The following is a 12,472-nucleotide window of genomic DNA, read 5'->3' as shown; positions in this document are numbered from 1 at the left end:
TTGTGCCCTCCCCCCAGCAGAGCTCAAGGGACCAGTATGGAGTTGCCCCCATTAAGCACATTGTCTCTGTGGCCCCTGTTGACCAAATGTGGTCCCCCCACCTTTTTGGTCTTGGTTGATGGCGGAACCCAAAGCTGCTCAGTGTCTCTCTCCAATACCCCTTCCTCAGAATACGTGTTATTTTTCCTTACTAAAGACCCAAATTCCCACTCAGACCGTAAAACTCACCAACCCTCCTTCCACATGTCCCATTAGACAGGATTTTGCTGTTCTTGTGCATAGACTGCATTCCCTTAGCCTTTCATTATGCAAAATGGTAAAATATTAATTTGTATTCCAAAGATGGTGGTTGGGGTTGTGGGTGGTCATCTGAACTGAAGTGCAGGAAATTTTTCCCCTCGTCACCTCAACTCATGCTCTGTGAGGGAGTTTTTGCTAGGGATGTGCTCCTCTCTGAGGACCTCTGGTTGGTTTGCCTGTGACAGCACCACCCACTACACAGTTGGACTGTTTTTAGTGGAACCTCTCCTGTCACCAGTGTGGAATCGTGGGGGGAACTGGCCATGAAACAAGATTTCTTGAAACGTGCTGAATGCTACCACTGATTAATGACTTTATCTGACATCTGTTATTCAGGACAGTGCTGAGCTGGAAACTGTGTGTATCTGTCCATCAAAATGTGACAGCATTCCCACAAGAGAAGCAATTAGAGTGCAGTGGAGAGGAAAAAGTTTTTGTGCCAAAAGTGATTTAATCCCTTCAGTTGTTAAGATGCTTCCCTCTGAGGGTTTTTTGCTGAAGCAGAGGAACAGACAAAGGTGACACATACAGCAGTGGTGTGACAGCAGCATTTTGCATTAATTTGGTGAAACAGCATTATTTGCAGTAATGTGCTGGGGTGAAGCGATACAGTGTTCTAAGGTTTTTGTCTCCTCTCTTTTGCAGTGCTTCGTGTATCCACCAATACTGGGCAGTGGAAGGAGCCTGCCAGCAAGGTCACCCACGCACTGGGCAACATCAGGTAAGGAGAGATAGTGGAGTCCTGCCTGTTAGTGCCAGACACACTCACTGGTTTACTGTCTAGCAACTCCCCACTCTTTCACCACATTAAAATATCTGTTGCAAGACCAGTATTACTAGATGCATTTTGGAATAGCTGACTGGAAGGTCAGCCTAATAGGGACTTATGATTTAAGTGTACCCTGAGTAGGGATGCTGCTCTCAAATGACATTTCTGTTAAAAACATAATAATTCATATTTAAAAGTATCACATTGTGGATATGACGAAGTGCGTTAAACTTGTGCACTATGGTTACAAATGTTTGTCTGGTGCTTGGAAAAATTGAATCACTGACAAATCTTCAGATCAGTCTGTAGGTCATGGTCTCACCCTCAGGGAGTGACCGTGCTGGTAGAGATTTATGCCAATGTGAAGGAAGGGCAGCAACACTGGGGAATTGCCCCCAGTCTAGGCCATTTCTGCTCTTTTACCTCCCTTTCTTACCACCTACAGATGAAAAATCTAATGATAGTATGTAGTGCCAGTGTAATTAATTGTAATGGAATGTTTTGTGTTTTTGGGTCATTTTTCTTTTGATAAATATTTTTAATTGATTAAACTATAAAGGAAGTTAGATTTTATGTAATCCATCTATAAAGTTGTTCACTAGTTTAAAGTTGTTACAGAACATTGTATTTTACAGGCCAGAGTGCCTTATGTTGTATGGCATAACTGTAGTGATACTGATGACACTTGCCCTAACACTGTAAATGTAATTTAATCTTCTTCATTAGACAGCTTTTGCAGCTGTTTTGTAGAATAATTCAAGAGTGCATTTCCCAGAAAATCTGAACTGTACTGTCTTTTCCCCAAGTACACATTAAATGCCCTGACAAATGGAATTGAATGTGGGATGAAATGAGAGGATTCATTTAAAGAGCAATTGCTGGACTGCACTACTGGCTCAGAAGGGCCAGGAGCATTGGTATGCTCATCTCCATTGTTGTTGGCTGAAGGCTAATATCTCTCAGTTGCTTAGCTGCAGGGTAAAAGGAGCAGACAACGTGTCCAGTTCTGTTAATTTTTAGCAGCTCCAGTTTCATCCCCATTATTATGTTCTGTTTGAGATGCCATGCCTGCTCTGCTCCAACAGTAGACATGTTTCAGTGTCCCCCCCCACTGTGACATCCTGACATTCTCTTTACCAAAGCCATGCCTTCACTTTGCCTGGCTGACATCAGTTTTCCAATCCGACCACTGATCTCAAATGCCTCCTTCACTCAGCTGATGTCATGGCACCAGCAGCTACTTACGTGTTGTAGTTTAGACTGTGTGAGTATGAGTACAGTGAGTACATCGTGATCCAGTGGAGCTCACGTCTGTCAGCCTGTCTTCACATTTGTGAAAGTGTCCACCCCTTTCTCGTTCCTGCAGCAGAGAATGCTTTTTATCCAGCATTTTAATAACTAGTGAAATACTACTAATTTTCTAAATTGCCTTTTTGGTTTTTAGGAATTTTAATATTGAATATGCATGCACAGATTGTACAGTTTTAATTAATGATGGGAATTGTGATATAGACGAGGAAAAGTTTCCCAGGGGTAACAGGGACTACAGAAATGACAAATTAATACAGCTGACGCTGCAGTGAAGCTGTGTCCAAGGAATTGGTGCACCATTCGTTTAGGATTCAGGTTGTCACAATGGAGTTTTAGGCCAAACAGTTTGTGCTTGATTTGCAGGTTTATTGCTGACAAAAGCTGCAAAACCACAGTTGTGGTCATAAATATTGGCACCTGTCAAATCACACAACATCATCTTCCTGAAGACTGTTGAAATCGAAACATGTTTTGGTATTCACATATATGTCTCTGAGTTACAGTGGAAGAAAACAAAAAAGCTGAATAATTTACTAAGTCTTAGCATGTTACACACAAAGTCCTAAAATGTCTCCCAACTTTACTGGCACCATCTACAAGTACATAGAAGTAAAAATAATTGAAATAATTACATTTAAAGCAGGGGATTTGCCTTTGCTTTCGAATTGAATGTACATGTGGTGAATTATAGGTGTCTGCTGTATACGAATTACTTATTCAGGCAGTCTTTATAGAGAAAAATACTCTTTCTCCTGTTTTGTGTCAGCTGTGTGTAGCGCAGTGAATATGGAGAAAAGAAAGAAAACCAAAGCATTGACTTAGTAGGTCAGACACAGGATTGTAGCAGAGCATGGACAATCTCAAGGTTGTAAGTCCATCTCTAGAGACACTGAAGTTCTTGTGTCTATCGTACAAAATGTTATGAATAAGTTTAAGACCCATTGCACTATAGCTATCCTCTCTGGATGTGGCTACAAAAAAACTGAAATAAAAATTGCAGTGAAGGATTCTTGAAATGGTGGTGATAGCACCTTGAACTGCTGCACAAGGTATGACAGTTTCAACTTGCACCATCTGTTGGCAACTTAATGACACAAGGTTATAGGGAGAGACTGAAGGATCCTATTGCTGAGAGAGAGACATAAGAAAGCCTGACTGCTGTTTGCCAAAACACATCTGAGCATGAAGATCCTGTGTACAGATACGATGAGACTAAGATGAGACCAAGTTAGAGCTTTTTGGTAAGGTATACTATCTCTATGTTTACATGAAACAATTTGAAGCACTCAAAGAAAAGAACACCTTCTCTACAATGAAACAGAGGGAAGGTTCACTGATGCCTTGGGGTTCCTTTGCTGACTCTGGCACTGAGTGCCTTGAATGGGTGCAAGATGTTATGAAATCAGGAGGAACACCAGACGTTTTGGAATGCAATGACATACCCAGTGTCAGAAATGTCCAGCTTCGTCGAAGTTTATGGGTTTTCCAGCAGGACAACCCCAAACACACATTAAAACACACCCAGCACTGGTTCAGAACAAAACATTGGACTGATCTGGAGTGGCCAGCAATGAGTCCAGATCTGAATACTATTTAAAACTTGTGGAGAGATCTGAAAACAGCAGGTGAGAGAAGACACCCTTCAAATGTAGAACTGGAGCAGTTTGCTAAAGTAGAGTTAACCAGACTGCTGGTGCAGAAGTGCAAGAATCTCATTGACGGCGATGGGAAGCACTTCATTATTTGTTATTTTGACCAACTGCTGTGCTACCAAATATTGATTATAGGGTGTCAGTTTTGTCAGTGAAATTTCTTTTTGTTTTCAGATATAAAAGAACATATTAAGTCCTGGATCAGAACAATTGTTCTATAATAATAAAAGTGAAATTTAAAATTATAGAGAACAATTACATTCGTAAATTTCAACTCATTTTTAAAGAAAAATTGTAGGTTATTTGGAAAAAGTGGAAGGATGCCATTGTTTTTGGCTATGACTACGTTACGCAAAAGGGGTCAGTGTTGTAATTCGTGACTATACAGAAACAACGAAAACAGCATACCAAAAGTGAGTCAAAGGTTGTAAGATGATGTTTATTGACTGGAACAGAAACACTAGGCCTGAACTGAATCAAACAAAACTGTAAAATTTATTCTTGTGTATCTCTATCCTAAATACAAACTCAGTATGTTCCATCCATCTTCTGTCCCGCTTGTTCTAAAAGGGTCGCGGTGGCAGCAGGGAGAGCAGAGAGGCCCAGCCGCCCCTGTCCCCCGCAGCTTTCTCCAGCTCAACCTGGGGGATCCCCAGCTGTTCCCAGGCCAGCTGTGAGATATAATCCCTCCAGTGGGTCCTGGGCCAACCTTGGGGCCTCGTCCCAGTTGGCCGTGCATGGTATACCCCCAATGGGAAGCCCCCAGGGGGCATCCTTATCAGATGCCCGAACCACCTCAACTGGCTCCTCTCAATGTGAAGGAGTAGTGGCTCTACTCTGAGTTCCTCCCAGATGTCCGAACTCCCCACCCTGTGAGTCCCAGCACCCTGCGGCGAAAACTCATTTTGGCCGCTTGTATCCGCGATCTTATTCTTTTGGTCATCACCCAGAGTTGATGACCATAGGTGAGGGTAGGGACGTAGATTGACCGGTAAATGCCTTATGGCTCAGCTCCCCCTTCACCACTACAGTCCGGTACAGCGACCGCATTACTGCTGCCGCTGCTCCCAGTCTGTGGCCGATCTCACGCTCCCTTCTTCCCTCACTCGTGAACAAGACCCCAAGATACTTGAACTCCTCCACCTGGGGCAAAAACTCTCCCCTTACCTGGAGGGGCATGCCATCCTTTTCCGTGAGAGAACCATGGACTCAGACTTTGAGGTGCTGATCCTCATCCCCACTGCTTCACACTTGGCTGCAAACTGTTCCAGTGCGTGCTGGAGGCAACCATGTGATGGTGCCAAAAGGACATCATCATCCGCAAAAAAGCAGACTTCACCTTCCGACTCCCACACAGAATGCCCTCCTGACCACGACTGCGCCTTGATATCCTGTCCATGAAAACCACAAACAGGAGTGGAGACAGGGCACAGTCTTGGCGGAGTCCAACACCCACACTGAATAAGCCTGACTTAATGCAGAGTATGCGGACACAGCTTTCGCTCCATATGTTCAAGGACTGAATGGCCTGCAGTAGTGGCCCCGGTACCCCATACTCTCGAAGCACCTCCCACAGAATTTCCCAGGGAACACGGTCATACGCCTTCTCCAAGTCCACAAAACACACGTAGACCGGATTAGCAAATTCCCATGCCCCTTCAGTGATCTGTGAGAGGGTAAAAAGCTGGTCCACTGTTCCACGGCCAGGGCGGAATCCGCATTGTTCCTCTTCAATCTGAGGTTCAACTATCGGCCGGAGCCTCCTCTCCAGCACCCCGGCATAGACTTTCCCAGGGAGCTGAGAAGTGTGATGCCCCGATAGTTAGCACACACTCTCCGGTCCTCTTTCTTAAAGATAGGGACCACCACCCCAGTTTGCCAATCCAAGGACACTGTCCCCAAGGTCCATGCATCATTGCAGAGGCGTGTCAACCATGACAGCCCTGCAACATCCACGGCCTTAAGCATTTTCGGGTGGATCTCGTCCACCCCCGGTGCTTTGCCACTGTGGAGCTTACCAACTACCTCAGTGACTTCCACCAGGGAAATGGACTCTGATAGCCCGAAAGCCTCTGGCCCTGACTCCTGTAAGGGAGGCATATCAGTCGAGTTTAAGAGTTCTTCAGGGTGCTCCTTCCACCTCCCGACAATGTCCTCATCAGAGGTCAGAGTTTCTCCACTCCTGCTAAACACAGCCTGAGCGAAACTCCTCCGACCCCTTCTGAGCTGTCGGATGGTTCTCCAGAACCTCTTTGAAGCCGACCGATACTCATTTTCCATGGCCTCTCCAATCTCCTCCCATGCCCGGGATTTTGCTACTGCAACCGCAGCCCCTGCTGCCTTTTTCGCCTGCCGGTGCCTGTCTGCTGAGTCAGGAGTCCTCAGAACCAACCAGGCGCTACAGGTCTCCCTCTTCATCTTGACGGATTCCCTCACCACCGGTGTCCACCAGCGGGTTCTCGGGTTGCTGCCCTGGCTGGCACCAACAAGCTTTTGGCCACAGCTGTACCTGGCTACTTCCACAATGGAGGTTTTGAACAGGGTCCATTCAGACTCCATGTCCCCCACCTCCTCCAGGACATGGGAGAAGCTCTCCCGGAGTTGTGAGTTAAAATCATTCCGGATAAGGTCTTCTGACAGTCGTTCCCGGCACGCCCTCATTAAACGTCTAGGCCTACCGGGTCTGTCCATCAGTTCTCCCTGCCACCTGATCCAACTGACCACCAGATGGTGATCAGCTGACAGCTCAGCACTTCTCTTCACCCGAATGTCCAGAACATGTGGCCTCAAGTCAGAGGAAACGATTATAAAGTCTGTCATTGACCTCTGGCCCAAGAAGCTCTGGTACCAAGTACACTTACGAGCATCCTTGTGTTCGAACATAGTGTTTGTTATGGACAAACCATGACTAGCACAGATGTCCAATAACATTTCACCATTCGGGTTCAGATCGGGCAGGCCGTTCTTCCCAATCACGTCCCCGCCAGATTTCCCAGTCATTGCCAACATGAGCATTGAAGTCCCCCAGCAGGACTATGGAGTCGAGTCTGTTGGTGGGGCCCTGTCCAGAACCCCTCCCACCTTCTCCAAGAAGGCTGAATACTCCGAACTGCTGTTTGGTGCATAAGCACACACAACAGTCAAAGTTTTCCTCTCTGCAACCCTAAGTCACATTGAGGTGACCCTCTCGTCCACCAGAGCTAACTCCAGCTGTATGGCAGCCAGCTGTGGGCTTGTGAGTATCCCCACACCCGCCTGGCACCTCTCACCTCGTGCAACTCCTGAGTAGGAGACAGACCACCCCTTATCGAGGAGTTTGGTTCCAGAGCCAACACTGTGAGTGGAGGTGAGCCCAACTATATCTAGTTGGTATTTCTCAACCTCCAGCACCAGTTCCGGCTCCTTCCCCCCAAGTGAGGTGACATTCCACGTACCAAGAGCCAGTTTTCGTCGCAAGGGGCCATGAAGCCATGCGCCACCCTGCCCCTTCCTGCCGCCAGGTATACATTGCACCTGACCCCCATGCTGGACCTTGCAGGTGGTGGGCCCACATGGCCCCCCCCATGATGCCTTTTTGGGCTGAGCCGGCCGGGCTACGTGGGCTGCCCGTCCACCAGGCGCTCGCCTAGGAACACTACTCCCAGGCCTGCCTCTAGGGATAGGTCCCGGTGACCCTATTCCAGGCAGGGTAAACGTTCTCTTGTTTACTTTTTCATGGAGGTTTTTGGATCGTGTTAGTCTGGATCTTCACTCCAGACCTGTTCACCTTGGGAGACCCTACCAGGAGCATAATGCTCCCGACGACAAAGCTCTGGAGATCCCTAAATCACGCAAGCCCTTCCGCCACGCCAAGGCCCCAAATCAGGAAGGATCCAACTCAGTATGTTGACATGGTTAAAAATAAAGCAAATGGCAAACCATTATGTACAACACATATTTTCTCGTTACAGGCAGTCCCCGAGTGATGGACGTCTGACTTACAAACCACCCCCCTTACTGACGGGAAGTTTTTTTTTCTCTTTTTCTTTTGGTCACCCTTAAGTAACAATCATATGAAAACTTCATAATTAAGCCTATTATATTAAAAGTTTGAGTTACTGTATGTACAATGGTTCGTAATAACAAACAGGCCCTACTTTGCAACACGCATCAAAACATTTTGTATCTACAGCGGTTTGTTGACTTGTGGGCAGGACGCGTGAGCCTGAGGTAGACAGAGACAGACTTAGACAGACTTCCTGAGACAGACTTCCTTCTTTTCAGTCGGACCACGTTGCTGTTAAGTGTCTCGTGTGTTACTGTATTTGGCTTAATTTGTTTTGTTTTTACCCTCCTAACCATAGCACCAAAGCTTAAATAAATGTGATTCAAGTGATGGTGATGGTGATGCTTCCGCGGGAAGCGATCGCGATTGAAACTAAAGAAGAAATAATAAAGTGAAAGGTGAAACGCCAACAAATAATGGAAAAGCAAACATTGAAGTTCTTTAATGTTTTGCACGTGCGCACACACACACTGCCGCCCCCCTCCCCCAGTGAGAGAGCACTCTTCTACAAAAGACACTTCTTCCCAGTTGTGGAATCTCACTGTCACAACCTCATCAGCAAGCTAAGCGACCGCACCTGCTGCTAATCAGCACAACCAGGTAGCGCCGTCACCACACAGGGTTGCAGAATCTTACAACGTCTACCTGCTTAGACCCACGCTTGTCCACGACCTTTGTTCTCTGTCTGTTCCTGTGATTGCACCGAAATAAACGTACCCACACTTGGGTCCAAACCCCTACCTGCTGTCTCCCATCCTTGTTCATGACAGAAGATTTTTCTCTCCTCCATGGACCCAGCGGAGTTGGAGCACCTGCAAAAAGCAGTGTCCGTGCAGGGAGTCCTCCCTGGCTCCCACAATCAGACCCTGCGGCAGATCCTGGGAACCCTCCAGGGTCTGGTGCAAGCGCACCGGGTGAAGTGGAAGCCCCAGTTGCTGCCTCCGCAGCGCTCCCTGCGCCATCAGAAGCCACCCCGATTGTGCCAGCAATGGACCTCCGGCTGACCACGCCGGAAAGGGAACGAGGCTGGTGTAGATGGGGGGGTGCACTGAAAGCCTTTCAGACCCTCAAGGAGAGGTTCACAACGGCGCCGATCCTACGACATCCAGACCCCTCACTCTCATTCGTGGTGGAAATAGATGCCTTGGAGGTAGGAGTCAGAGCAGTCCTTTCCCAAAGACAAGGTACCCCACCAAAGCTCCACCCATGTGCGTACTATTCGCGTAAGCTGACCCCAGCAGAGCGTAATTACGACATTGGAACCTGGGAACTTTTGGCTATCAAGTTGGTTCTGAAGGAGTGGCGACACTGGTTAGAGGGTGCCGCATACCCTTTCCTCATTCTCACAGACCAGCGGAACCTCGAGTACCTGCAAAAAGCGCGGCATCTGAACCCTCGCCAGGCATGCTGGGCACTGTTCTTTACCCAGTTTAGGTTCACAGTGTCTAACAGGCCAGGATTGAAGAACACCAAGGCAGACTCCCTGTCACAAGTGTACGGAAAAGATCCTGGCCCAAGGTGGCCCGACTTGATCATACCTGAGCGGTTAGTGGTGGCCCCAATCAGATGGCAGTTTCAGCAGGAGGTCTGGGTGGCCCAAGAAGGGGACCCTGGGCCAGCAAACAAATCATTCCTGTCAGTTTCCAACCCTCTCTCCTTCAGTGGGCGCACAACTCTCCAGTGGCAGGACACCCGGGCCACCGACGGACACTCTCCTTCCTCCAAGGGTGATATTGGTGGCCGTCCATCCGGGAGGATGTACAGGCGTATGTAGAAGCCTGCGAAACGTGTGCACAGGCTCAGACCTTAAACCAGAAATCTGCAAGTTTGCTCGAGTCCCTATCTATCCCAGCGTAGCCCTGGTCTCACGTATTGATCAACTTCTTGGTGGATCTCCCCATGTCCCAAGATAACACTGCTATCCTCACCATCCTTCATCGGTTCTCAAAGGCACGTCAGTTAATATCCTTACCGCAACTCCCATCGACCGAAGCCCTGTTTCAGAATGTCTTCCTCATCTATGGCCTCCTGGAGGACTTAGTCTCACATAGAGGCCCACAGTTCACTTCACGGTTGTGGAAAGCATTCTGGCGAAAATTGGGGGTGTCGGTAAGTCTGACTTCTGCATACCGTCGACAGGCCAACGGAGAGATTGAGAGATTATTGGGTCAATTCTTGCGTAGCTACTGCGGCCAGAAACAATGGGAGTTTCTACCCTGGGCGGAATACGCCCCCAACTCTCTCTCTCTCTCTCTCTCTCATTTCTTCACCGGACTCACCCCATTTCAATGTGTCCTAGGTTATCAGCCTCCCCTATTCCCCTGGCACCCAGAGCGCACTGACATTCCAGCCATCGATGCCTGTTACTGGAACAGTGAACAGACATGGCAGGCAGTGACAGCTTGTCTGTGCTGAAGCGTGCACTGGTACAAACAACAGGCCAATTGTCACCGTTGCTCAATCTCCTTTCATCTTGGCCAGTGGGTCTGGTTATCCACCAGAAACCCGAAACCGCAACTTCCATTCGGAAGGCTCAACCCACGCTGCATAGGTCCCTACAAGGTCATCCCAGTCACGTACCACTTGCGCCTGCCACCGACATTCCGGGTCTGTCCTTCATTTCATGTCTCCCTCCTCAAACCATATAAAGTGTCACACCTCCAGGTTCCTCGTGGCTCAGTGCCTCTCCTACCGGTGCAGGTGGATTGTGCCCCAGTGTATACGGTTCGGGAGTTCCTAGACTCCCGATGCCGCCGCAGCCGCATGCAGTATTTGGTGGATTGGGAAGGGTATGGGCCGGAGGAGCACTGTTGGGTACCAGCGAAGGACATCCTAGACCCGACCCTGATCTCGACTTTCCACAGAGACCATCCAGACCGCCTGGTGCCCTGGCCCAGGGGGCAACCGCCCCTGCCCTGGAAGGCGCCTGGAGCCACCTGTAGGGTGGGGGGTACTGTCACGCCCTCATCAGCAAGCCAGGTGACCACACCTGCTGCTAATCAGCACAACCACGTATAAAGAGAGCCCCGTCACAGCACGGGGTTGTGGAATCTTACAACACCTACCTGCTTAGCTTGTGATCCAGTGTTCTATTCCCAGTACCCTATTCCCTGTTCAGTGTTTCTGACTCTCTTTGCTTCTGACCCTTGCTTGCTCACCTGGATACTGATTTCTGTTTTGCCTTGGAAAACGACGTCCACGCCTGTCCATGACTTTCCTTCTCTTGTCTGTTCCTGTGATTGCACTGAAATAATCTGTGGAACAAAAACACATGGAGACGGACAGGGCTGCAAAGAAAACTTTCCTTAAATCCAGCATTCATAGGCGCAGGAGAGTTTCGCACCTGAGAATCTCCCCAAACAAAGCATACAGCAGTTACTTATATGCTGTTGCGCTGAGTCGATATGCCCCTTCAGTAACTTTCCACTTTCTCGGCTCGTTGTTCTTGTCAGGCGCGGCATAGCCGTACCTAGTTTTGGTTGATGCCTGCTAGGGCGGTTTCAGGGGTTCCTCTTATCAGCACACGGCAATGGTCAGCAGACAACTTGTCCTTGCTTTTGCACAAAGCTTGCAGCACTACTTTAGTACTACTACTCAGTAATTTTTCACACATTATGGTTACAAAGCAGAGTTACAGACATAAAGCAACATTCTTTACAGCAAAGCTTAAATTTTTCTTTCACAAAACGTACCCACACTTGGGTCCAAACCCTGACCTCTTGTCTTCCGTCCTCGTTGATGACTCTCATTCCTTTTTTGTTTTATACGATAACACTTTTTTTGTTTTATATATAAACATTGCTCTTTGGGGGGCCATGTGGGTCTAGCTGCACACATGTCAGAGTGTCCTATAGGCAAATTCAGGCATCAGGCTTCAGTGATTTTATTAGGACTGGTCTAGTACTTGTTCAGTCATTTTTTACATATGCATACATTTTTTTTGGTTCTTCCCTTTTTTGTCCAATATTAATAATGTAAAAATATCTCTTGAAGTTCATGGACAGCTAGCCAAAACATTGAAGTTAAAAATACAGTGATTTTTTTTTTTAAATTATTGATTTAAGATTTTGAAGAATATAATAAACCATGTTCTGCTTCATGGCTAATTGTGCTGTTTTGAATTTTGACACATTAAGGCCTTGAAGGTGTACATCAGTAATATTGTTTATTTTTTATTCATTACTTGGTTTTCTGCTTGACAATATTGATGTCACGAATAAGATCTGTAAATCATGGATTAATAAACAAATCCTTTACATGCCGGGCTCTAGCTACAGCTTCTGAAAGACAGGAGATGGTTATAAAGTAGAAATTGTGTCTCCCATGTGACAAGGATAGGTTTATAGCCTTGCTAAAGTGGTTGGCATGTTGTGAATTCAGTACTCTGTCAAATGC

The 12,472-nt window shown here is 47.4% G+C and overlaps 1 protein-coding gene across 1 annotated transcript in view; it reads left to right on the top strand.

Moving 5' to 3' along the window:
* Window positions 1-12,472, top strand: part of LOC108918139 (armadillo-like helical domain-containing protein 3) — a 66,315-nt gene that overhangs the window by 25,495 nt on the left and 28,348 nt on the right. The window contains exon 23 of the mRNA XM_018725174.1: window positions 946-1,021. Coding sequence (XP_018580690.1) covers window positions 946-1,021 — 76 coding nt within the window. The remainder of the gene's footprint in view (window positions 1-945; window positions 1,022-12,472) is intronic.

Source organism: Scleropages formosus, chromosome 8 (genome assembly GCF_900964775.1).
Source record: "Scleropages formosus chromosome 8, fSclFor1.1, whole genome shotgun sequence".
In the NCBI taxonomy this organism is placed as follows: Eukaryota; Metazoa; Chordata; class Actinopteri; order Osteoglossiformes; family Osteoglossidae; genus Scleropages; species Scleropages formosus.
Note: the sequence above shows the minus strand (reverse complement) of the source record. Positions and strands in the feature narration are given on the sequence as shown.